Source organism: Procambarus clarkii, chromosome 22, assembly GCF_040958095.1.
Source record: "Procambarus clarkii isolate CNS0578487 chromosome 22, FALCON_Pclarkii_2.0, whole genome shotgun sequence".
Lineage (NCBI taxonomy): Eukaryota > Metazoa > Arthropoda > Malacostraca > Decapoda > Cambaridae > Procambarus > Procambarus clarkii.
The window spans coordinates 30,058,654-30,086,510 of record NC_091171.1 but is presented as its reverse complement, the minus strand read 5'-3'; the positions used below and the strand labels follow the sequence as shown (position 1 = coordinate 30,086,510).

General features: G+C 43.2%; 2 protein-coding genes across 7 annotated transcripts in view; one reads left to right on the top strand and one right to left on the bottom strand.

Moving 5' to 3' along the window:
* The window catches only part of LOC123758464 (Smrter), a 730,161-nt gene that overhangs the window by 673,246 nt on the left and 29,058 nt on the right, over positions 1 to 27,857 (bottom strand). The window lies entirely within an intron of this gene.
* Positions 1 to 27,857, top strand: part of LOC123758482 (major facilitator superfamily domain-containing protein 6-B) — a 68,381-nt gene that overhangs the window by 26,211 nt on the left and 14,313 nt on the right. For all 6 annotated transcript variants that reach the window (XM_045742969.2, XM_045742947.2, XM_045742939.2 and 3 more), the window contains exons 3-7: positions 2,003 to 2,374; positions 12,798 to 13,101; positions 13,515 to 13,669; positions 19,875 to 20,062; positions 24,790 to 24,926. In XM_045742969.2, the coding sequence (XP_045598925.1) occupies positions 2,003 to 2,374; positions 12,798 to 13,101; positions 13,515 to 13,669; positions 19,875 to 20,062; positions 24,790 to 24,926 (1,156 nt within the window). The remainder of the gene's footprint in view (positions 1 to 2,002; positions 2,375 to 12,797; positions 13,102 to 13,514; positions 13,670 to 19,874; positions 20,063 to 24,789; positions 24,927 to 27,857) is intronic.

Genomic DNA, 27,857 nt, shown 5'->3' with positions numbered 1-27,857 from the left:
TACACTGCATATGTAAAACAGAAACAGGAAACAAGTAACACTTAGTGGGCCAGCCAGAGGCATAGGGCCCATGCAGGAATATCCCTGGAAAAACAAAAATAATGGTGCCATTATTTGTTCACTTCATATAATCTGCACAGGCTTCGACAAAAAATGAGTTTCCAGTTGTCCTCTTCACTGACCTGAGAAAAGCCTTTGGTAATATAAATCATATATACCTCCTACTTGAACTTCATTACAGTATTATGGAATCCGGGGGCCTTGCTCTGAACTTTTTTCGATTATATCTTAATGGCAGACACCAATATGCAGCTATCAATGACACAGCCTCTCCTACTCTTATCATTAACCATATGAGTGCCACAATGCAGCATCTTAGGACCTCTCCTATTTCATTCATATAGGTATCAATGACTGGCTAAATGTGTCTAATGTTCTTGATTAGACCTATTCTGTTTGCAGATAATGCAATCTTTATCTGCTCATACCCCAACCCACATACTCTAAAATAATATTGTAAACAACGAATTAAAGAGTGTCCACTCATGGAGGTCGACCAACACACACACTAAACAGAAACGACTTATTATATTTTATATGGATGCAAATCAAGCCAAATTCACCTTCAGATAGATAATATCAACATTAGCAGTAAAAATGAGAGAAAGCTCCTTGGCTCATACATAGGCAAGAGAAAACTTCAATACTCATGTACAACACAGCCAAAAGCCTCTCTAAAACTGTTGGTATACTGTACTCACAACAATCATATGTTCCGTGCTCTACTCTTTTTACACTCTACTCTCACTAATCTATCCCTATCTAACATATGATATCTGTGCATGGGGTTCAACCATTACAAACTACTTCAAACCCATCATCACCCAGCAAAAATCTGCTACGTATCAGAACTATAACAAACTCTGACTTCTGAGAACACACAGCCCCTCTATTTAAATCCCTAGACATGCTAAACATATGCTTACTCCACACACTCGTTCTATTTGCACTTACCAAACCTTATTCCTTGATTCTAATCCTGATTTGAAACTCTTCTTTGATAGATGTAATAGAACCCATGAGCACCACACCAGAAATAAATATCCTCGATATTCTGAGTCATTAAATCTATGCAAACACTCCATATAAATAAAAGGACAAAGTGTATGGAACTCACTCTCTAACGAATTAAAAAAATGTCCAACCTATTCTCTACTCAAAAGTAAAAGCAAAAAGTACCAAATTTCATCCTCATAGTCTCTCACTTTATGCTACCAACTCACCCATTTTAGTACTTAAGACATACAACTTCATCAGTATAATTTACATTATCAATTTGTAATGTAGTCATTATGTTGAACTCAAATTCTGTTACAATGTACCTATTATTACTTTTAGTATTAACTTAAGGAGCTGCTCAAAATGCTATGCATGTTATTAGCTTTACAAGAACGTAACACATTTACTGCAATCTATGTACCTTCTGAACCCAATGTACCTTGAATATAAATAAATTAAATAAATCAGCCACATATGGACTTTAGTTGTTTGGTCTGTACTGTGTCATTTAAGCTGTCTGGGTTAGTAATTGTGAAAATGAAGGTTTTGACATCAACAAATTGTATTTGGGTTTATGTATTATGATGCATTTGTTAAGCTATTGATTTACAGTATACAAGTAAAACAAGAGGTCCAAAAAATGCTACCTGATGGTGCTCTTATGTTTAATGATGTTTCCTCTGTACACACAACTTATTTTTTAATAATTCTTTATCTTAATTTATGCTGACATTGTTTGTGATCATGTTTTATGGAAGTTGATCTATGGAGAAAAATACCTCCTAACATAATAGATTTGGGATCACATTATTGTTTCATGCTTAAGTTAGACATATATATGAGTGAGTTTGGGTGAATGCAGTATATAGGAACTACCTCTTACGGCCCAATAGGCCTGTTGCTGTTCCTTTAATTCTTATGTTCATATTCACCCACTGTCCAGGTGTGGCCCCAATCCTTCCATTCCTGATCGTAGTGGGAATCCAGTTGGGGATCCCAGTGTCATTGACTGGAACACTGGCCGCCATATCCCTCCTGCTGGTGGTGTTCATGAAGCCCGTCATTGCCACCTTGGCCGACGTTTTCCCCACCCACAGGAGACTTATTTTCCTCCTAACCCTTATCATCATGGTGACCTGTTACAGCTGCCTCATTTTCATTCCACCCATGAGAGAGGTGTTTAGGGTGAGAGGCCACTTGGTGAGGGCTCATAATACTGCCTTCACCCAGCAGGGGCATACCACCAAGCCTCCAACATCTGCTGCAGAATTAGAAGGCTCAGCTAGCCAGCCTCTGCTCCTGACTCAGGATGATGGTAAGCAGGTACTGTGCCCATCAAAGCTAAATACTGTACCGTACTCTAAAGTTATATGAAATAAATTTATACTTTTGCAGTAATTTTCCTTGTGTGAATAATATGAATGTGAGCAGACAATGAGTCACAATAACATGGCTGAAGATATGATGACCAAACCACACATCAAAAGATGGAGAAACTATAACATTTTGGTCCATCTAGGACCATTATCAAGCCATCGTTACTTGTGCTATTGTCTTTCTGCTCATGGATCCCTGTGATCATCCACAGCTGCTCACCTGCAACACACAACTTGATAATGGCTCAGGACGTACCAAAATGTCATCGTTTCTCCATCTTCTGATGTATGGTTTGGTCATCAATATGATCGTGACATTCATCTTGAGTCAGAATATTTACTCTTTCATCCCAGCCCAAGACTAGACTACTACTTATGATTACCTGATTGGTCAAGTTTCTACTACTATAAACCAGATAGCTAATATGAATCCTTCCTGTTGTTAAGAACATTAAGCATGTATGTATCAAGGCCCCCCTCCCTCCCTCTCTCAGGTCAACTACTGACCCTCCCCATCAAGGCCCCCCTCCCTCCCTCTCTCAGGTCAACTACTGACCCTCCCCATCAAGGCCCCCCTCCCTCCCTCTCTCAGGTCAACTACTGACCCTCCCCATCAAGGCCCCCCTCCCTCCCTCTCTCAGGTCAACTACTGACCCTCCCCATCAAGGCCCCCCTCCCTCCCTCTCTCAGGTCAACTACTGACCCTCCCCATCAAGGCCCCCCTCCCTCCCTCTCTCAGGTCAACTACTGACCCTCCCCACGATACAATCTACAACAGTTTGCTAATAACTCCCAGTTACCCATTTCACTGATAAGAAAGTTGCCCAACTATTTGTCCTGTCCGGGAGTTGAATCACTTTTGACCTGGCTGTGCCATTGTTCAATAATTGTTGTTTTTCAATATACTCTACAGTAATTCAAAATCAATTTGTTTTGTCAGACATGATGCCTGTGTTTATTTACAGTATACCTTAGGCTTGTATCAAGGTTTCCCCTTGGTTGAACTACTGACTTTTCCCAGGATGCAACCCTGCAATAGTTGCCTACCTCTGATTTTACTGCTAGGTGAACAGAGGCATTAGGTGAAAGCAATTTGTTGTCCAGCCATTTCTGTCCTGCCCAGGAATTGAACTTGGGATTCTCAATTATGAATTGAGAATGTAGTAACTGTACTACCAGTGTGGATAAATCTAATAAAAAGAGCATTCTGAAATTTGATAAATGAGTAACTTTCAGTGTTACTCATTTATCATCAAGTATTGAAGATGAGATGTCACGGCGTCTCTTCATCATCTAGTGTGTGGTTTGGTCTTCATATCTTCAGCCACGTTATTGTGACTCATTGTCTGCACACTTTATGTTTATGTATGAGTACTGTATTGTATTTTGATCCTTAACCCTTAACATGCTCGGGGTTTAATATCCTGTCATCCCCACAGGCGCATGTCATTTTGAAAAAAAAAAATTATTTTTTCTTCCAAACCTGTTAATTTGTGTTCACTGATCACCGGAAAAATAATAAAAAAATCGTAAGTGGCATATATTGCCCGCTATAGGGCGGGGAAGTTTGGCAAATTATAGGCGCTGACTCAGCATGCGTCCCAGGCGGTCTGTTGCTCGCCAGCTGTCAGGCCGGAGTTGCCACAAAGAGATAATTACCTAATTATTTCAATGTCTCTGATTGATTTTTCATAGTTTTTTTGCTGTAATATTATTCAATAGTGTGTAGTATGATATATTTATATAATGAGTGAATCATCGCTGTACTCAAAAATATGGTGTGCATATTGCTGATTCAATTATGTTCATCAGTCAGTGAACAAATACTTTGTCGGTTATTACACTATAAGCACAGGTTATATATAAGTATCTGCATGTTTTGTTCACTATAACGAACCACTAAGTATGTAGCTATTACGAGTCAAAAAGTACAGTAATGAGGAGTGACCACCGTGTACCAGTCAGCCACTCCCGCCCTCCCTCCAGTCATCTGACTCGCCCACATTATCTTCCCACAATAATGTTTTTTCTATAATTCACTATATACAGACGTTATATATAAGTATCTACATGTTTTGTTCACCATAACTGTACATCTAAGCTTGTATGGTGAGTAAAGGCACAAAGACGTGGGACCTCACACAGTCAGCTGATGGCAGCCACCCTCAAGGCCAGATGCACTAATATTTCTCCTCCAACAATACTGTGTGGTGTTATTACGCTATATACACACATTATATATAAATATCTACCTGTTTTATTCACCATACTTGTACAAATATACTGGTATGGTGCCCAAAGACCATCGTGGTAACCAGTAAACAACACCGTCGTCTGCACGGCACACCGCCCTCACCAAAATGGCGGCTCCAAACCTTCTCTTGCTGTTTATACCCTCTATACACACGTTATATATAAGTATCTACATTTGTGTTCACCATAGCGAACCACTAAGCTGGTATGCTGAGTGCAGTCAATAAAAGGTGGCCACACAGTCAGAAGACATCGCCACCACCCTCCCTCCCACAGCATTACTCCTCCCTCCATGGCGCACAGCACTAAATATCACCACAATCCTGCTATTATCAGAACCCTGGTCAGTTTTATCACAGTCAGGGGTCTTCTGTAATAATATCATCGCTACATAATAGCATGAACAAGTATATTTTTGGCATTTTTAGGCGATGCTGTGGTCACAAGCTGAACATCAGTGCTGTTAGCTCATGCTGCATGCATCAGGATTGGTTGCTCACTCAATACTGAGGCCAATAACACCCGGGAGTTTGGCCCACGATTTTTTAAAAAAATGGCGTCTGTTTACAAGAGCCCTGATGAAGGTGTGGTGAACCCCGTGTATCCGTGGGCCGTTTAAATCTTGCGTAGTACTCCAACACATCATATGACGTGATGCGCAGTTGACTGGAACAACGTCCAACACGTCATATGACGTGATGCGCACTTTAAGGGTTGTGCTGGTATTGGACTGAAGAATCTTGGATCCCTGAAGTTCACAGTTTTCCCATAATTAGGGTATCCCTTCAAGGAATATCTAAAGTTTTCATATTGTAGGAAATGCAGAATGGGCACAATGAAGAATAGAGGTGCCATAGGCAGAGAAAACTACACGAACATTGGAGGTCCAAGATTATTCAATATTCTCACAAATATTGCTTGAACAAAAGTGGATGCATTCAAGACAACTAGTAAATTTCTTGCAAGAAGTGTTGGATCAATTGTGTAGTAGTGGATATGTGGGCCTGCAGACCATTGAGCAACAGCCTTTTAGATCAAGTTACAGTATCACAAGTCAAGCCTGGCCCCAGGCTGGGCTTGGGGAGAACTGCCCCCAGAACCCATTCCAGGCTCAAATGGTCAAGGTAAATACAGTATCTTGAATACTGGTGCAAAGAAAATACCTACTGTTAATGTTAATGGGTAATGTACACCCTGGTGCCAGATTTTAGCAGCATTTCAAAATCATGGGGGGAAGGGAGCATAGTGACTGAGTGGTCTCAAAAATCAATAAGCATGGTTGCTCTAAAATTTCCACACACATACTGTACTCTGCTGCAAGGAAGAAATAATCAATCGTAGTTCAAAGTTATGTCCTAGGAATTTTGCAATGAATGCAATTTTATTTCATATTTTAAGAAATTTTTTTGTAGATATTTGATATTTTTGTTAAATGTGTACAAATTTTAAAGCTATTCCATACAATATGCTATGAAAGTTTTTATCATAGTTCTAATACTGTATGGATTTTAAATTTGCAGTGTGTTATTTTAGCGATTGGATTAAATCTCTGCATCAGGTCTTTATGAGTCCTGTAGCAATGGTCTACATCCTTGGCTCACAACGGAAGGACCCAAGTTTAATCCTCAGGCAGGACACACAATTTGGTGTAGTTTCTGTCAGCCAATTCCTCTGTTCATATAGCAATAAATAGGCACCTTGGAGTTAAGCAACTCTTGTGGAATGCATGCTGCGAAAGATTAGTAGTTGGCCTAGGGGAAGGGGAGGTGGACCTCAGTACTGTGTACCTAAGTGCAGGTTTCCTGAATCCAGTTTCAAGAATCCTTTAAAGTTACGAGCTTTACTCATCGATTGTACTGTATAAGGAAAAATTAATTTGCCACCCTTTGCCCATATTGAGATATTATCTGCACAATATAATCACAAGAACAGGATATGTAGATGACAGAATATCGAGGCAGCTTGATGGGATTGAACCCACATCCCTAGACACACTAGGTGGTAGTGCATATGCCCAGGGAGTCCTGGCATGTGGGTTTGATCAAACTGTATGGCCTTAATATTTTCTTATACTATAAGTAGGTACAGTAGTTTTTTTTTTTTTTTTTTTTTTTTTTAGGGATGCAAGTCTTATTTTACTCGGCATCACCTTTTTTTTATTTTTAATTATAGTATTCTACATACAGTACTTGATAATTTCCTCCTGGCTCAACTCAGTCCAATCATTTTTATATAAGAGAGTACATGGTTACATGGTTTGTGTTTGCATTTAAAATGTTTAGGCTTTATAAAGCTTTTAATAATGCTCAGCATTTTGGGCAAGTCTTGTGCCAAAAATAAAACAAACCAGCATCGAATGTAATGAAATGCCATTTTCCGGCCGAGATCCGGAGACTCCCCGAAGCTAACCGGGCTGATATGAATGTATTAGATCCTGACATCAGTCAATGCACTTGAAGTTCTAGGCCTACCGGGGACCACGAGCCAAAGAGGCCCCCTCAGAGAGGCACGAGGAGCAATGGCCTATAAAAACCCCCCCCCATGTGATTGGAATCATCCTATGTCTGCCATCGACTGGGTCAGGCACCAGAAAGGTAAGCACCCCAAAGAAACCCCTATTCTGGTGAAAATATGGCTGCTGAAAGCCGAACTAGTGGACAGAACTCCCCAAATGAAAATGAGCAAACAAGCATGACATCACTACCTCAACGTGCCACTGTCTGCGCAACCCCCCCTTTCCCTTGGAGTAGGAAAGGGGAGCCCCAGACCCCCGTGCCAGCTATCCACCCTACAGTTCTGAGGCTGGATGTCTAAACTGCAAAAAAAATGCCAACCGGAGGGGTGGAAAGGATGCCGGGGAGCCTCCGGGGTCTCACCCAGAAAATGGCGTTTCATTACAATCAACGCTGGTTTTCTGGGGAGTCCCTTTGGCTTCCCGGAGTTAATTACCCAAAGACAAAACAAGAGGGACTTACCCGGGAGGCAGTTGGCCCCTTACTCCTCAACACAAAGTTGAGACAACTGGCTGCAACCACCGACCAGTGTGACAGGCCTGACTAGGCCCAGGATCATTGACAAGGTGGCGAGCAGCCAGGACCTTGTTCGATCTCCAAAAACTCTGTTACCGAAGACGGCAGCCAGCACAGCAAACGTACGAACGTCGTGGGCACAAGGATAGACTGCAGGCTGGCTGGACAGAATAACCCTGTGGACGACCTGGGAGATCTGAACTCTGGAACAGGGAAGAAGAGAAACCGAGTGAACCCAAAGCACGTCTCCTGCCACCGAAGCCATGGCACACAGGTAACGGCGGAGAGCCGCAACTGGACACAACACAAGATGCACCCCTGGCCTGTTCAACTAAGCATCAATAACCCATGGACCCCTTTGGAAAGCAGCAGTCTCATTCTTCGTCAGAAAAGAAGGAGATGTCTGCAAACGACCAAACCTACCACCAGGACCAAAAGAGCAGAAACCCCTGCGCCGGAGGAGAGCATGAAGCTCCCTGACCCGACCCCCAGAGGCCAATGCCAACAAGAAAAGTGTCTTCTCCAAACAATCCTGAACCGAAGGGGCCACAACAAACTGAGGAGAGAAAAAGGAGAGCACCCGGTCCAACGACCAGGACGGCTCAGGCGGCGCATGAGCAGGCTGGAGGTGAAGCAACGCATGAGACAGCTTGCAGAACGGCGCAGAAGTAACATTAACGCCGAATGCAAGCTGAAGTGGCTCTGCCAGTGTCGCACAATACAAGGCGACAGTATTCGGCATAAGATGACGGTCCTGGAACAACCACAAAAGGAAGGACAAGACAGCTCTATCAGAAACAGAAGTAAACCTACAAAGGGATAAGAAATAATGGAAGGACCACCAGGAAACTTCATACTGCCACCGAGACGAAGCACGCAGGTGGGACACCATCAACGAAGCCACCTGTTCACCATACAAGTGGTGATAGACCCGCATCAGAAGACCAGACGCGAAAACTTGAGAAGATCGAACCAGCCATGTAACGGACTGGCCTGATTTGCTGAAAGGGGGTGGAGCTGCAGGAAGACCCCCGGGTTCGGACACCGAGCAAGCAGCGCCTGAAACCAAGGCTGGGGCAGCCACAAAGGAGCCAGAAGAACTACTCTCCCCTGGTAAGTCTCCAAGCAAGCTTGGACCTGGAGCAACAGCGGAACCACGGGGGGGGGGGGGAGGGGGGGGAGGTACAGGTAACCCCACCTCGACCTGTCCTGCCTGAAGGCATTGACCCCGACCTCCTCGCTCTTGAGGAAGGGCTCCACATGAACCGGGAGATGCCTCGACCACGCCGACAAAGAGGTCCACCTCTGGGAGCCCATACGTCTGGCAGAGTGAACTAAACGATTCGGCATTGACCGCCCATTCCGTGGACACGGGAATGAACCAAGACAGGCCGTTTGCCAGGACGTTGGACACCTCCCAAACATGAACGGCCAGGAGAGCCAAACCCCGAGAACTGAGCAGACGAGTCTCCCGAAGCGACCAGCCCCAAAGAGTCAAGGACTGCATTGAACCCCCGCGGTGCGGCCAGTGAACCTCCGTGGAGCAGTCCAAAGGGAGCCAAATCATCGATCCACGAGTGACTTGAACCCTTTTTAATCGACATCCACACCACAGCGAATTCCCGCACCGATCTGTGGGCCCGATGGAAGGACAGACCCCACCATCCCAGACCAGCCTGGTGGTCACTAAGCCCCAGCCAAGAGACGACACATCCATGAACACATTGAGAGAGAAGCTCTGGTAGGCACCATGGCCCTGAACCCTGAAAAACCCGAAGATGAAGCGGGCAACGGAGCAACCGATGCAAGACCCCCGGAGGCCGAACCCAGCGATTGCGAGAGAGGCAGGAGGGACGTCCCCGAAGGAATCAGAACAGCCGATGAAGCCAAACCTGACCCGGCGAGTAGACCATGCAAAGTTCAGGCTCCCACACAAACCTTCGAGCAACCTCCTCGTGACCCGGGATCCCCCCAGAAACGGCAAAGGTGGGACAGCAGCCAAAGCAGAGCCTCCAGAGGGAGAGCCAAGGAAGGGGTCCAAGAGTCCCACAAAAGAAAGACCCAGCCAAGATCGAACCTGAGAGGAAACCAGGTGGGAGTTCCTCCATTTCACCAGGAACCCAAACCCAGCGAGCTGGGAAAGAACCAAATCCCTGCCGAGCAGACATGCGAACCGGCTAGGAGCCCACACCAGCTAGTTGTCGAGGTAGGCTAGAACCCGAATCCCTAAAAGACACAGATGGGCCACACTGCGCTGGTAAGGCGTGTGAAAATACGAGGTGCCAGATTCAAGCCAAATGGAAGGCAACGAAAGAGGTAACCCTGATGCCCCACAACAAAGCCGAGCCAGTCCCTGAGCCCCGGATGAATCTGAAAGGGCCAATAAGCATCCCAGATGTCCAGGGACACCATCCAAGCACCTGGCTCCAAGTGAAGACAGACCTGAGACAGTAGTCATTCGAAAGGAGGAGCAATAAACCCACGGGGTTTGGATGGGACAAGTACAGATTGAACTGAAGGTCCGCGCAGTCCCATTTCGGAACTGGAAACAGGCAGGGAAGCCCACTGGAGGGACGAGGTCATTTTGACCACGCCCAAGCAAACCCACTCCGAATTCAGTGGGTTTGTCACCGCAGGCTGCACGAAATGACCTGAATGGTCCACATATCGTGGGACCAAGCGTGAGCAAACAAAGCGAGCCTCCGCCCCTCCACACCCATCGCCCTGTCAATGAGACGAATCGCAAAAGGGCCAACGCCCCTTTCGAGAAAATGACCTCCGCACAGAGCGATCACCGCGCCAGCCAAATGAAGACGGGTTTGAAGGCTGCGCCGGCTCTGAAACTTTCACCACTGGCCAACCATGATGGGAGGAGCCTTCAGCCCTGGCAAAACCCTTCCGGGAATACCCCCCCCCCACCCCCGGGAGAACCAACATGTCTGACATGGGACAACAACTGGAAGAAGTCGCCTGCAAACACTGCACCACCGCAGAATCTGCAAACAGCAAGAGACAAAAAGGAGAAGACAACCTAAGAGCCAGGGCTCAAACGGATTCCACAAAGCAAGCACCACCTGCCAACGTGCAAGATGGGAAGCAAAAAACTGCGAAACCACATCCCACAGGATCGGCGCAAACAGCTTCAAAAGAGCAGACGACACACGTACAGCCGAGACCAACGCACCCGACTCAAGACCAGCCCCAAGCACCAACACTTCCTCCTCAAGCCAGTCCGAGAACATCTAGAGAAGATAACTTCTCTAAGATAACTAACTAAATTATCTAACTAACTTGCGCACCCCCCGGGACCAACAGGTCCCAGGGGGTTCGCAAGTCCTCAGCAAACAGCACAACCGAGAGGGAGGGAACATTCACACGAAGCTGCACTACACCGACATCCTGAGGAAAGGCAGGGGCAAACAAGCATACATTGAGGTGCTCAAAGTCGCCCCACGCCCAGGAAAACCTGGACCACCGTATGAGCCTTGCGCCACTCAAGCGCATGGGACCAGCAGAGCAAATACAACGTCTCCAACGAGAAGAAAGGGCAGTCAGCAAGCCAGGACGACTCTGGAACCTCATAACAAACCCAGTAAGAACAAGAAGAATTAAACGCAAAAGAAGGATCCATTATGGAGGCATAAATCGGGTCGTGCAGGAGGTTAGCCACGATGACCTCCCGCACCACATGATGCAGGATGCAAGAGGCCGAAAACCTCCGGAAAGACAAGACTGAAGAACCCAAGGGAGCATGGAACCAAACCCGGGAAGGGGTAGACACCAAATCCAACTCATACGAGGAGGAACAAAAAACCTCCTTGCAACAACAAGCCCTGCTTGGAGGGTACAAAAAACCCAAGCGGGGTCCAACGGGCCTCAAGGCCCTTCAAAGTCAACCCTGCCCCAGGAACCTTTCCTTAAGGACCCGGGGCCGAGCCCAGGCAGGGTACTGCTAACTGGCGCCCAAGATTACCAAACAAACTTCTGAAGTTGAACCCCCGGGACGTGTACACTCACAGGGGCCCATAGTGGAGGACCACCGAGATATAAGTGAGGGGTGACCAAAACCAAGGGGCAGACCCCACACCAGGCAGGAAAACAAAAACAAAATAAAAACCCCGCAAGAGGATAACGTGCCCAGGTGAGACAGAGCTGGCCACTATGAAAGGTGACAACTAGCTACACGGTATCTTGCGCCGCAACCAGTGATGAAACTACCCTCTACCCAGAGGAAAACAGTGGTGCATGAAACACCACAGCTGACTCCAAGGGTGGTCAATCACCGAGCAGCAAAAGACCTTGTGGAGGTAGACCCCAAGGTGACTTGTGGAAGTTGTCCCCAAGCCCCAAGGGCAGTACATACAGGGTACCTAGGGAAGAGAACCCTAGACGCATGCAGCCTGAGTACTTGTGAAATTACTCCTGGCTTGCACACTATTTAGTAGACAAGACCACACCACAAGGCACAGGACTGGAAAACACCAGAGCCAGAGGCACACGACTTTGCCAGTTCACATCAGCCACAAAACTGCGAGGTGGATAGCCGCAGTGGTGGTCTGGGGCTCCCCCTTCTCCCTCCCGGGGGATGGGGCATTGCGCAGACAGCTGCATGGTGACATGCTTGTTTTCATTTGGGGAGTTTTGTCGACTAGTTCAACCTTCAGTAGCAATATTTTCACCAGAATAGGGGTTTTGTTTGGGGTGTTTACCTTTCTGGGTGCCTGACCCAGTCGATGGCAGACATAGAATGCTTCCAACCACATAGGGGTTTCTATAGGTCATTGCTCCTCGGGCCCCTCTGAGTGGGCCAGCTTCGGGCTCGTGATCCCCGGTAGGCCCACAGAACTCCATACACATGACTGATGCCAAAGTCTGACATTAGCATATCAGCCTAGTAAGCTCCAGGGAGCCTCCGGGTCTCACCCAGAAAATGGTGTTTCATTACATTCAACGCCGTTTTTTTTCCTTGATGGTTCTTTTGAGTGAGATGACACAAGGTCAGCCATCCCTTGGCATTTTATTTTTTGTATTCATGTCTAGTCTTCATCCACAGCTAACCACTTAACTTCTTTATTTCAAGGAGGTTGCTATGTGGCAGTAGCATGGGACTGCATTGCCTCCTGCAATCACCCGTGGAGTTGCCTGTCATCCAACACTTCCTCATCAGGCATCAGACTTACATCCTTGCCCAAGGACCACAGCCTCAATGTCTACCACACAGCCGAGGAGGCCTCCCACTTCCACATCTTCGGTAGCGGGTCTTATGAGGGAGTGCCACTGTGGGGACGCAAGGCAGCAGACGAGGGCACCGCTGGGATCAGAGGTCGTCTGTATCAGCTAGAAGGTGTCAATGTCTCATGGGACCTACTCATGGCTAATGTCAGGTATGATGATTACTTTTGTTTATGTATGAAGATGCTATACAGTACTTCAATTTTTGTGTGAAGGTACTTATAGTTGCTTTTGCTATGCATAGTTTGTGGCGCAGTGGTCTATGTCTTTGATTCACAATCGAGGAACCCATATTCAAATCCTGGTCAGGAAAGAAATGGTAAAATGCATTTCCTTTCACTTACTGCCACTTAGTTCACCTGGTAATAAATAGGTACCTGGGAGTTAGCCAATCATTGTTTGTTACATCTTAAGGAAGGTCAGTAGTTTGACATAGGAAGGGCTTCGATATAGGCATCCTGTACCCGACAATGGAAATTACTGTATAATTATTATTGTATTTGTTTTTTGTATAAAATGGCTTTTTTTAATTTTCACTCATTGTGCACACAAATTTCCTCAACAGTATGGAGTGTAAGGGAGGCCAGTGGGAGGGAAGCAAATGTGCCGGTGTGTGGACATACTGGGAGTTCTGGATCTTCGCTCTTTTGCTGTTTGTGGGACAAATTGCCTTCAACACAGCCATCTCCATCACCGATGCCATCATTGTTGACACTATTGGTGTGTATGTGCATGTATTATCTGAATTTACATGGGTGGCTTTGATGTGGACAGGAAGCCAACGGCTTTTATGCTTTTATCTGTGTAATTACCCGAGTGTAGTAATAGGACGAGACCTACACCTAGGTGTCCCATCTTCCCAGTACTGAAACTAATGCTTTGAAACTACTGACAGTTTTGGCATCCACTGCCTTCTAACTTTGTTTCAACTCTGCAAAGGAGAACTTTCTACTATTTTTTCAGCACCTTTGTTTCCTTAGTTTCAATCTATGACCTTGTTCTTGAAGATGCAGGTTTCAATAATGCCTCTGTCAATTTTGTAAAGTTGTTACTATTTTGTATGTAGTGATCATATTGCCTCTTGCTTCTTCCTTTTAGGTTTGGCATATTTAACACCTCTAGCCTCTCCTCCTCGTTGCTCTTGATTTTTCAGTTCCGAAAGTTATTTAGTGCATGTCTGTGCACCTTTTCCAGTATATTTATATGCTTCTTGAGATATGGGCATCGTACAATGGCTGCATTATTTAAATTTTGGTCTGAAGTCATGAACAATTTCATAGTTACACTAAGTTACAGTATCCCATGTAAAAGGAAGTCTGAAGTTGTAAAGTGCAACATATGCTCCTCCCACAATGTCCATAATGTGGTCCTCTGGTGACTTATCTACTATCCAAAATCACCCCTAGATCTCTCTCTTTGTCAGTTATTAAATACCTTTCTACATAATTTGTAGGTTGTGTGGCCTATTTCTATACCACATTCCATAGCATGACATTTATTCACATTGAACTCTATTTGCCAAGTGTTGCTCCATACACTTGTTTAAGTCTCTATCTTCTCTAGTAGCGCATCATCATCAGCAAACATGTTCATGTAGTACTGTATTATTTCTGGTCGATTGTTTATATAAAGGATGAACATTTCTGGTGCAAGAACTGAATCCTGTAGTACTCCACTAGTTACACTTCTCTAGTCTGATACATTGCCTCATCTGTTTTGTAAGAAATTTTTTCATCCAAGTCAGCAGTTTGCCTGTCACCCCTCCAGCATGTTCCAGTACCAGAACAACCTCTTGTGTAGGACTGTTAAGTCTTATTTTAGGTCCAGATAAACACAGTCAACCAAACCTTTTCTTTCCTGCAAGATCTCTGTGGCTACAGGTATCATAAGAAACTACTTTCTCTAGTGTTTGACTACCATGATTGTCAGCAATATGGTCTATAATTTAGAGGGTCTTCTCTGCTACCACTTTTGTAGATTGGAACCATGTTTGCCCTTTTCCATGTACTGTATCAGCTAAGATTCCTGTACACAATGATGTCTAAAAAGTAAATTTTCAGTGGAAATGAAATGGAATGGAATGTGAAGTGGAATGCTCAGTTCGGGTACGCCTTCTCTTGGGTGAAACTACATCTGGGTCAACTGCTTTGTTTCTTTCTAGCTACTTGAGTACTGTGATTTTGAGTACTTCATCTCTAGACCTCTGTAAGTGCTCTATGGTGTCTTCTCAAATTGGCAGTGTTTGGTTGTCTCAAAAATCTCATTTTGCACAAACACTTTTTAAGTGTTTATTTAGTGTTTAATACATTTTCTTCTTTTCATTCTCTGTGAATCTATTCCATATTTTCAATCTCCAGAGTTTTTCCTTTACATGCAGCTTGCCTTTAAGAAATTTGTAGCAGCCACATTAGAGATAATGTGGCAGTCGTTTAAATTACCTCCACGTTATTCCACATTCCAAGAAATTCTACTCCAAGCATTAAAAGTTCCCAATAATCCCCATAATTGCTAATACACCTGCAATCATATTCCCTAACCATTAATGACATCTGTTACAAATCCCCAAGATTTCCACTAATCACTTGGGACAGCCAAAAATAACACGAAGCTTCCCATCAGACTAAATGATCGGTCTACCAAATAAGGAAGCAAACAGGGTCCAACACATGGTTAGGTGAATGCAGATACAACACAGTTGAAGACACAGCATTCTCAGCCTAATTCCAACTCACACCAGACTCTACAAGCCTCACTACAGAGCAGTAAGCCAATCTTGCCCCCCCCCCCTCAAGCTCCCCACTCTCGCCTTCCTCCGAGTGCTCCACCCCCAGGCCTCACTCAATATCTCTGCTCTCAGGTCCAGGCCTTGCACAAGCTCTCTGCAGTCAGCCATCTTCAGCCCCATGTTCTATCTGACTCCACCAGCAGCACATAACAAACATGTTAGTCTCATCCTATCTTGACAATCATACCATTTCTAACATCCAACTGCTGTAACCAAACTATATTAATTAAATAAACATAAAAACCATCACACTCTTTGAATATTGACACCCAAAATTGTACATTACAAATTTATAGAAAAGGCCTAGTGCTATTTTACATGTTTTCTCTACCTTATTCTTAAAGTGTCTTTCTGCCTCTCCTCACTGCCCCATAGTAGTTCTTTGCTTGTTTGAATTGCTGATATACTTGAGGGCTGGGTCTTTTCCTATATCATTTAAGTGTTTTTTTCTTTTGTTCTCTGGCCCTCTCGCAATTTCCATTTAATAAATCCTGCTTTCTAGTGTGCACATGTTAATTCTTGTACCTACAAATTAACCAAAGAATTTATGTACCCTAATAAATTCCTATTTTATTCCTGTACCCTAAAAATAATGTACCCTAATAAATTCCTAATTTATTCCTGTACCTAACGATAAATTGTACCTAATTCATGTTACATAGTGTAGGTACAGGATGAGAGCTATGCTTGTGGTGTCCTGTCTTCCCAGCACACTGTCAAGTAACTCTTTAAAACTATTAACAGTTTTGGCCTCCACCACCTTCTCACGTGTTTCCAACCCTCTACCACAGTTTGCAAAAGAAAACATTCTAACATTTTTTTGGGGGCACTTTTGTTTCCTTAGCTTGAATCTATGATTTCTTGTTCTTGAAGTTGCAGGAACTCCTCATTGTCAATTTGGTCGATTCCTGTTATTATTTTGTAAGGGGTGATCATATCACCTCTTTTTCTTCTGTTTTCTAGCTTTGGTATATTTAATGCCTCTAGCTTCTCTTCATAACTTTTTTTTTTTTTTTTTAGTTCAGGAAGACATTTTGTACTATGCCTTTGCACCTTTTCAAGTTTATTAATGTGCCTCTTGAGATATGGGCACTGCAAATTCACAACTGCTGCACATTCACTTTGGTCTCTCAAAACAGTTTTGTATGACAAAAACAGTAACGGTTTCTTTAGTATTTCTCCACCTACGTAATTGAGAGAGATTCTGAAAAGAGACACTTTATGAAAAGCACAACATGTGTTCCTCACACAATGTCCTTTATGTGGTCCTCTAATAACAGTCTACTGTTCAGAACCAACACTAAATCTCTTTCTTTGTTCGAGTTCTTTTATTCCTTTCCATATAATTTGTAGGTTGTATGTAGTTTATTTTCTCCTATTCCACATTCCATGACATGGCATTTATTCATATTGAATTCCATTTGTCAAATGGTGCTTCAAGCACTTAATTTATCTAGGTCAAATTGAAGGGCATGACAATTGTCTAGGCCTCCTGTCTGTCTTAGTAGTAGTAGGCATCCATCAGTCTCAGGAGACTATGGAGTTGTGTTCTGGTTGTCGGTCTGGAGTGGCCTCTCCAGGGCGCAAAGCCAGGGTAGGTTGATACGGAGGAGAGGCTGTTACCCAAGCAACAGGTCCCCCCTCTCCACAGCACCGAAAGTCTCCAATGGAAAGGCAAATTCCAATATAACTGGTTCCAGGGCTGACGCAGGAACTGTGAGCTCCAGAGTTGACTTCGAAATTGGTGAAAGAAGTCACAGGGACTCCAAACCCGGAGACCTCCATGGTCAGGGCCAGAGAAGAACCACTCCATCAAGAGCAAGAATGACCCCAGCTTCCTGAAGCAGAGCCTGGGCTGCACGAGCCCCCAGGAGGTGGACGTCCCAGTCTCGCACTTATGGATTCCAGACAGAGATCGTCATAGCCCTCTTTCACCCGAGGCCAGCTTTCTTCAAGACCAAGCAGAAGGAAGTGATAATTATTAAATACAATAATTATTATTATAATTATTTTTATTATAATAATTATTATAATAATAATATATTTAATTAATAATTATCACTCTTCCTTCTGCTTGTCTTGAAGGAAGCCGGCCTCGGGTGAAAGAGGGCTATGACGATCTCTGTCTGGAACCCATAGGTTCCAGATAGGTTCCATAGTAGACTGGGATGTCCACCTATTAGCTTAGCATCAGCAGCAATCCTGGGGAGTCAGTAGTTTGATCAAGATCAAATCTGTATTCCCTGGAGTTCCCTCCCCAATTTTTAAATCCATTCTCTGCAGCGCAGGCAGCTTGTACTTAATTATCTACACTTGGAAAATATTAGGACTGATTCAAATGTGCAACACAAAAACAAGACCACATGAGACCAGAATGCATGGCAGGATGGGAAAATAGCCCCACTGAAGAGCAGAGGTGCATTAGGCCTGACGAGAGAGAACTTTATCAACATCACACGCCGTAGACTTTTCAACACACTTCTCCTACACACTTGGGCATAACTGGCCGACCTCTCACATTGTTCAAAAGAACTCGACATGCACCTTCAAAGGATACCTAATCAACCAGGATGTGACTCATATGCCAGTTTGTGAACAGCTGCATCAAAAAGAGCCTGGTGGATCAGGCCAGCAACCAAGAGGCCTGGTCAGAGACCAGGCCATGGGAACATTAACCCCCAGAATCTTCAACAAGTAGTCCACAGGTAGAACCTCTTAAATTTAAAATATATATATGCACGGGCTTCCTGTCCAACAAAAATTATGTCAGTCTTTATATGTGTGTGTATATATATGTTAATACAAGTGTTTATGAATATTGTTTATAAACTTATAAAGCCTGTGATGGGTTAAACATCAAAGTGCCAAGTAGCCTCCATTTTTTTTTTTTTTTAGTACTGTATGTAAGTATATAGGTTATGTATGCATGCATATTTGTGGATCCCTGTAGTGGTACAGTCAGGTTCATTCTTAACTCACAATTGGGAATTCCAGATTTGGATCCTGGGTGGGACAGTAATGGTTGTTTTTTTCCTATCACCTAATGTTCCTGTTCACCTAACATTAAAAATGTACCCTGGAGTTAGTCAGCTTGTTGTGGGGTTGCATCCTGGGAAAGGTTAGTAGTTTGACTTTGAGGGGAACCTCAATATAAGCCTATGTATATATACACTGGGGTGCCTGTCTCCTAACAATGAATTATTATATGGATTGCTTCCTGCAGCTGTTTTTTAATTTCTATCATATGCCTCAAATTTCATTCCCTGAAGAATGTTACAGAATATGTGCATCTTTCTTGTCTTCTCTTTTATAATAATTACTCTACAGATGATGTAACTGGTATGGCCTGTCTCTTGCATATGAGGTTGCTATTATTAATATCAGCATCAAAGATTTAAAAGATGAACTAAGTCTACTTGGAACCATAATTTTTTTAACCCTTACATAGCTCCAATTGCCATATGCAATTCTTTTCCCATTTGATTTGCTAACTATTTTTAGTTGTGTGCATTTTCTCTGTTTTGGCTACTGTACCAGGATGGGATAGATACCTTGTGAAGCACAAAAGGAAATTTGAAAAATCATTGCTTTACTGCTAGGGTACTGTAGTACAGTACCTGAATTAAAAAATACTAAGGCTAGGGTCAAGTGTAGAGTGGTGTTTACTTGACCTAACACCACTGTAGAAGAGCATTTACCGTACTTGAATTTACTCAAGGGTCACCATCTCTAGTGGTCTTGATGAGGGACAAGAAATTGACGGCTTGTTAAAAGCATGCATAATGTTGTTGTGCACGTCAAGTATAGAAAGCTGCAAAAGTAACTGCTAACAGATGGGCAGAGGAAGATTGGAAATTGTCACATTTATCTTGTAAACAAAAATTTAAACCATGTACACATTCTAGTTTACCCAGTTCTCTAAAACCTAGAGCTGCTGATACCATACCATATACAAATCCCCAAAAAAGACTAGCATGCCAAATTCAGATGCTTTATTGAGACATTTATTTATAACTGAGTTTACTCTGGTTTACAGCTATTACCCAAGTTAATTTATATTTGAATGTATTAAGTTTATTGTATATTTTTTTAGTCGTTTTACCATTTAAACGTTAACCTAATGTTCCCTAACTCCCCCAGGAAAGACTGGGGATTACGGTATCCAGCGGGCATGGGGCACTGTGGGCTGGGGGCTGATGGGACCTCTTAGTGGGCTGCTTATAGATTGGTGGTCTGGCTCCTCCACCACCAAAAACTATACACCAGCCTTCCTTCTCTGCTTATTTTTGGGATCCTCTGACATAATCATATCTTCCGCAACTATTAAGGTAAGGATTCAAGTTCTCAGTTTTGTATATCTTCATAATTTAAGGATTATTTTACCTGCCGTTTCCACCCATGCCTTGTACCGAGTGGCTGTAGAGTACATCTTTCACATCACTGAGTGATGGCATGTGCTATCTTTTCTGAAAGAAAATTCTATAGTTTGTAAAATTCTTAGTTCTTTCCATAACTTATGCACTGATGTAGCTATGCTTTAACCCTTATACTGCTCTAGTCGCTATCTGTGATTTCCTGTGCTTAAGTCACATGAGCACCTGAATGTAGGTGCTTCTAAATAGCTTAGCAGTTTATGGGTCAAGAAGTGTACTAGGCCTCCAAAACTCATGCTGTTAGTTGTCAGGAATTTATAGTCTCAAGAATCATTGTCAAGGTCATTTTCTCTATTCCACATACTTCCTTTCAAGGCCTGGATATACTGTACACTCTAGGGCAGGGGTTCTCAATTAGAAGGGGATGAGGATTGGGACCAAGTAAATGCTTACATATTGACATAGAAAATATAAAGATGCTTAATAATTAATAGTTTCATATTATTATTATATGAGCTGTCTGTGCAACCCGTCCTCTTAAAAAGAACGTCACTTTTGGCTCGTATGAGCGATATGGCTAAATTTGGACGTAATTTGAAATGAAATCGACTCACAAAAGTGACGTTCTGTTCCGTTTTCTGTTTGAGTCGTCCTGCCTACGCGCAGAGGCTATAAGAGGACACTTTAAATTAACGTTTTTCATAACGTTTTGAAACTTTATAAGAATTTCCTGCCCACCTAACCTATCAGAGGACCCTTAACTTACTGTTGTTGAAAAAAAAAATTCCAAATTTGTTTTCATTTTTTTTTCATTTTCAAATTACGTCCAAATTCGGCCATACGGGCAAACGGCCAAAAGCGACGTTCTTTTTAAGAGGACAGGTTGGTCTGTGTGTGTGTGTTTACCCACACTAACCAGAGGGTGGCCCATTTAGCCGTTTTGGTCTAGGGCCCAAAAACAGTTTGATCTGGCCCCTGCAGCCAGCAACCCATTTTCTCTTACTGGGTGCAGTTGAGGGTGCACTTCTCTGCCGGTGTTCCTGAGGGTTGCTAGTCTTTCAAGTAAGTGGCGTTGCATTACCAGGGACTGTAGTTCCACAGTCGAGTTCAGCTGTGGTTTGTTCCATTTCTGTTTCACAATAGTATTCAGTTCCACACAGTTTTCCTTGTATACTATTTCACTGAACTATGTGCCAGAGTTACTTGCATTTTCCCGTTTCCAAATAGGGAAGAGAAAGGGTAGAGGAATGGGAGGAGGAGGAGGAGGAGGAGGATAATAAAGAAGGGGAAGAGGGAAAAGAAGGAAAGGAGGGAGAGAAGAGAGGGAGAGGGGAGGAAGAAGGGAGATGTGACTAGCCTCTCTCTCTTGTCACACCATTACAATGATGTTAGGGATAGATGTGGGATTTGCTAACATATTTACCTTGTGTTTGGCATGCCTGACTGCCTAACAATCCAAGCATCTAAACACCTTTCATGTATTAGGTAGTCTCAATGGACTGGGAAAGGCTGCTTTCCTTGGCTCCAGGGAAGATTGGAGGGATGTCCATCCCTCCTCTTGTAGCAGGGGGGTGGGTGGGGGTGGATTTCAGGATGTTGACCAAACCACACACTAGAAAGTGAAGGGACGATGACGTTTCTGTCCATCCTGGACCATTCTCAAGTTGTGATTTCAGGATATTTGGGTTCATTTGACAGGAAAAATAAAAAAAAATCAGATCCCATTTCTCCCCCCCACAGCCTTATTATAGTTAGGCCAGAGGGATTCATCTCTTAAGGCTTGTTTTGTCTTCCATTCCATATCCATTTTCGGTATCTGCTTTCCGTGTGCATGTTTCCGAATACCAGATTTGTGGCTTGGTTCTACCCCCTTCACAGTTTCCATCGTCACATCTTCCAAGTCTCAGCTGGCAGAGCTTGCCTTGGATATTGCTGCAAATGGTGTTCATGTGTTTGTCCAAGACCTGAAGTCTTTCTTAGGCTTGACTTGAGGGCCCCTTTTGATTTGTGGTTTGACTTTATTAAGTCCAAGTTTTTATTTTACGTTGGGTCTTGGTTTTTCCCAACATTTGTTTCACAGGAAATGACACTGGCTTCTTGAGTTTAATGTGCCTGGTGCTTCTCCTTTTGCCTATTTTCTATTGCAGAGTAATTTTTTTGTCCTTAGTTTTGGGTACAACCTTTTAGGGGTGGTTGATCTCTAGATTTCTTGTGATAGCTTTGGCTTTATGGTCTACATCCTTGCCTTTGAGATGAGGTATTCCTCTTATCTGGAATGCCTTCTCTGCTGGTGGTGGTTTTGCCGGGTCTTAGCCCTTTGGCAAGTGGTGCTCCATATACTTATTTTGTCCAGGTCTTCTTGAAGGGCATAACAATCATCTAAGTTTCCTATCCTTCCTATTATCTTAGCATCATAAGCAAACATGTTCATATAATTCTGTATTCCATCTGGTAGATAGAATACATTTATGTAGACAGTGATCATCATCAGTGCAAGAACTGAACCCTGTGGTTCTCCACTTTAGACATTTCTCCAGTCTGACACATTGCCTCTGATTATTGCCCTCATTTTTCTATAACTCAGAAAATTTTTCATCCATGTTAGATACTTACCTGTCACCCCTCCAATATTTTCCAGTTTTCAGAACAACCTCTTATGTGGAACTCTGTCGAAAGCCTTTTTTAGGTCCAGATAGATGCAGTCAACCCAACCATCTCTTTCCTGTAAAATCTCTGTGGCTCGATCATAGAAACTGAGTAAATTTGTTACACAGTATCTTCCAGATCGAAAACCATACTGTCTGATATTATATCGTTTTTCTCCAAGTGTTCTACCCATTTAGCTTTAATTATTTTTTCCAATATTTTGACTATTACATTTGTCAATGATATAGGTCTATAATCGAGAGGGTCTTCCCTGCTGCCACTTTTGTACTTGAAACTATGTTAGCCTTTTTCCACATGTCTGCTACGACTCCTGTACACAGGGATGCCTGAAAGATCAGGTGAAGTGGAATGATGAGCTTAGATGCACATTCTCTCAGAACCCATGGTGAAACTCCATCTGGGCCAACTGCTTTGTTCTTACTTAGCTCCAAGAGCATTTGTTTCACTTCGTCTCTGGACACCTCTATGTGCTCTATGCTGTTCTCTAGAATTCTTATTGTGTCTGGTTCTCTGAAGATCTCATTTTGTACACACACACTTTGGACCTTTTCGTTTAACGTTTCACACATTTCCTTTTTATTTTTCGTGTACTGTATCTGTCCCCCATTTTCAACCTCTGAATATTATCCTTTAGCTGCAGCTTGCTTTTAATGAATTTATAGAAAAGGCCTGGATCTGATTTACATTTGTCTGCTATACCGTTCTCAAAGTTCCTCTCTGCCTCTCTTCTTACTGACGTTTAGTTGTTTCTTGCATCTTTGTATCGCTAGTATGTTTGGGGGTTTGTACTTTTTCTATAATGATTCCATGCTTGTGTCTTTTGATCTCTGGCCCTCTCGCAATTTCTGTTAAACCAATCCTGTTTCCTAGGTCTGCATGTCTGTTTTGGTATGAATGTTTGTGTGCCTTTATCGTATATTTTGTAAAATTTGGCATATATCTCATTTACTGCCTTGTCTAGCAATAAGTCTGTCCAATTATACTGTACCCATGAAAAAATGTCTAAGTTAGTGTGTGTGTGTGCACGCGTGTGCGCGCACGCCATCCCTCCAAAGGTTTCCTGCGCTGTTTTAAGCAGTTACCAGGCTGTGTTTTGTTGTGGAAAATTTCACCTTGGAGCCAATCCCTTTGCTTTGGCCCAATGTTTTCCATGACTAGTACCTTTGCAAATTAGTGCTTGGGCTTAAATTGTTTTCCCCTTGCATCTCGGGTTTCCTTGAACACACGGGTTTCATGTCATTTTGCCATTTCCTGGGTTGCAAATTTGAATCCTGTCAAGGCTTTTTGTGCTCTATGTCTTGTACTTCTCTGTTGTCTGTCTGCCCCCCCCCCTCACCCCTTGAATCCCTATTCATAGGTTGCACCTGTGCTGGTTTAGTACTTATAAATATATTACCCAGTTAAGATATACTGTACTGTAATAGTAGCTGTATTTCTGGGGCAGATACTGTATAATAATGACTTACTATGGTAGATGCCTCCTTAATTATCCTGACAGCTGCCATATTGACACCTGCGTTAATTCTTCCAGCTGCCATTTTCATGCCTGCATTGGGCTTCAAGCTGCCATTTTGACACCTGCATTATGCTTCCAGCTGCCATTTTGACACCTGCTTCACTCTGCCATGTTGCCATTTTGACACCTGCTTCACTATGCTATGCTGCCATTTTGACACCTGCTTCATTCTGCCATGTTGCCATTTTGACACCTGCTTCACTCTGCTATGCTGCCATTTTGACACCTGTATGATGCTTCCAGCTGCCATTTTGATACCTGCATGATGCTTCCAGCTGCCATTTTTGACACCAGTATTATGCTTCCAGCTGCCATTTTGACACCTGCTTCACTATGCCAAGCCATTTTGATGTCTGTGTTGTCCCGCCAGCTAAAATTTTGACACTTGCATTACTCCACCAGCTGCCATTTTAATGCCTGCACTACTTTAGCAGGTGTTTTAATAATCGAGTACCTGTTTCTCAAGCAGGTACCATAATAATGTGTGTTTTCATGACAGGTGCCAGAGATGAAGACAGAGCACGATGTATTGAAGAAGGTGTGGCCAATACTACGCCAACCCAGATTCTTCATCTTTTGCTGCTTTGTCCTCCTCAACGGTGCCTTCGATGGCATTGTTGCCAGCTATATCTTTATGTAAGATTACTGGTTCTTGTTAGTATTATGTACTCATATTAGGTTTTTGCCACTAGTTAATGGAGCTGTCTTTGTGTAAGTGTATTTGCCAGCTGCCACTTTATAGTAGTAGGCATCCATCAGTCTCGGGAGACTATGGAGTCGTGCTCTGGTTATCAGTCTGGAGTGGCCTCTCAAGAGCACAAAGCCAGGATAGGTTGATATGGGGGAGAAGCTGTCACCCATACAGCAGGTGCCCCCTCTCCATGGTGCCGAAAGTCTCCAATGGAAAGGCAAACACCAATACGATTGGTTCCAGCGCCATCGCAGGAACTGTCGTAACAAAGTTGAAGGTAACATCGAACTGCCCTAGGGGCTCCAGCTCCGGAGGTTACCTTGAAGTTGGTAAAAGGCACAGGGACTCCAAACCTGAAGACCGCATGGTCGGGGCCAGAGAAGAACCACCCCCAGCAAGGGCAAGAACGACCCCTGACTGGTTCCAGACAGATTGTCACGGCCCTCTTTCACCCGAGGCCGGCTTCCTTCAAGACCAAGCAGAAGGTAGAGTAATAATTATTAAGTACAACATTATTATAATTATTATTATAATTATTATTATATTAATAATTAATAATTATTACTCTTCCTTCTTCTTGGTCTTGAACTTTATATATGCAAGATTATTGACACTTGTTGAATTATTTTCACAATAGGATAGTTTTCTATCATTTTAGTGTTTGAAAGTATTTTGTTGCCAACGTCTTTTGTGAACTAGGTCAAGACTACATTTGTCAAACTCTGAGTGTACTGTTACATTTTGTATATTAACTGTTGGAGTACAGTATTTGATAATTTATTCCTGGCTGTGCCCTCCAAACGTTGGGTAACTGCCTGGTTCATCATATTTCATTAATATGTACAGTACTCTATATAGTATATATTAAAAATTATTGCAGAGCTTTCATTTTGGCATAACACTAAATGGAACGACCAAACATTATTGACCCATGCCTTGTGAAAGGTCCTCAAATGTCCCCCCACAACACTGTCACTATCTTATCGTGAAAGGGCTGACAGGAGAAATCCAGCTGACCCTGATATTTAAGGATGAGAGTAAAATGACAGTTCAACCTACAATGGATGCCAAAGGCTCTCCAGTGTAAACTTCTGCCTCAGCCAGGAGCCCTCAGCCATTCTTTGGTGGATCTCTCCACCTCAGCATGGATCAGTTACATATTTATGTAGCTCCCATTCATGATCACAAAGCGTCCCGGGAAGACGGGACACCACGAGCGTAGCTCTCATCCTGTAACTACACTTAGGTAATTACACACACACACACACACACACACACACACACACACACACACACACACACACACACATGGAGCACCACCTGGCAAATGGAATTTAATGTTAATAAATGTCATGTTATGGAATGTGGAATAGGAGAACATAGACCCCATACAACCTATATATTATGTGAGAAATCTTTAAAGAATTCTGATAAAGAAAGAGATCTAAGGGTGGTTCTAGATAGAAAACTATCACCTGAGGACCACATAAAGAATATTGTGCAAGGAGCCTATGCGATGCTTTCTAACTTCAGAATTGCATTTAAATACATGGATGGCGATATACTAAAGAAATTGTTCATGACTTTTGTTAGGCCAAAGCTAGAATATGCAGTTGTTGTGTGGTGCCCATATCTTAAGAAGCACATCAACAAACTGGAAAAGGTGCAAAGACATGCTACGAAGTGGCTCCCAGAACTGAAGGGCAAGAGCTACGAGGAGAGGTTGGAAGCATTAAACATGCCAAAACTAGAAGACAGAAGAAAAAGAGGTGATATGATCACTACATACAAAATAGTAACAGGAATTGATAAAATCGACAGGGAAGATTTCCTGAGACCTGGCACTTCAAGAACAAGAGGTCATAGATTTAAACTAGCTAAACACAGATGCCGAAGAAATATAAGAAAATTCACCTTCGCAAATAGAGTGGTAGACGGTTGGAACAAGTTAAGTGAGAAGGTGGTGGAGGCCAAGACCGTCAGTAGTTTCAAAGCGTTATATGACAAAGAGTGCTGGGAAGACGGGACACCACGAGTGTAGCTCTCATCCTGTAACTACACTTAGGTAATTACACACACAGAGGTGAAGGTGAAGCTGGAGGAGGCAGAAGTCACACTGCAGCAAGCTCCTGGAAATATCGAATTACCTAAGTATTGGGCACAGGTTGAGGGCTACAGTGGTGTCCCAGGTTACATAAAGGTTCAGGGAAGAGTAAAAGCAAATAAAATACAATAAACAAGTAAAAGTGAGTGAAAATAGCCGAGTGGAAAAGTTTGTTTTGGTCTAGAACAAAATCAAAGATGGCCGCCGCCACCACCCCCACTGAGAAGGTAGACACACCATCAAATGATGGTTTCAAAGGATTCTCACCACAAGATATAAGGAAAGGAGGTGTTCTTGGCAGGTTAGAGATAATTGAGGATATGCAAAAGAAGTATGAAGAAAAAGTGCTTAAATTGGAAGAGGACAATGGAGCTCTTTGGAGTGAGCTTTGCACTCTAAAAGGGAGTATGCTTCAACAAGGTAAGATTATTACTGCATTAACAGACAAGGTAACAAATCAGGAGGAGCAAATCAAGGAACTAGTGAAAGAAAATGAGGCATGGAAAGTGAAGTGTGGTGACTTTGAAGAAATAAACAAGAAAATAGACTCATATGGTGAACAACTCCAAGCAAGCCTAAGGGCTAACATAGTTAGGTAAGGATCTCCAACTGGAAACTTCACTGACAACTCATATAGAGGAGGTGAATGAAGAACTAGAAAAGTATAAAGAAGAAATAAAAGCGACATATGCTGAAGTTGTAAAAGAGAAAGAGACTATCAAAGAAGTGTGTTCGGAAGTCAAAACCAGAAATGACCAACAAGAAGCAGAAA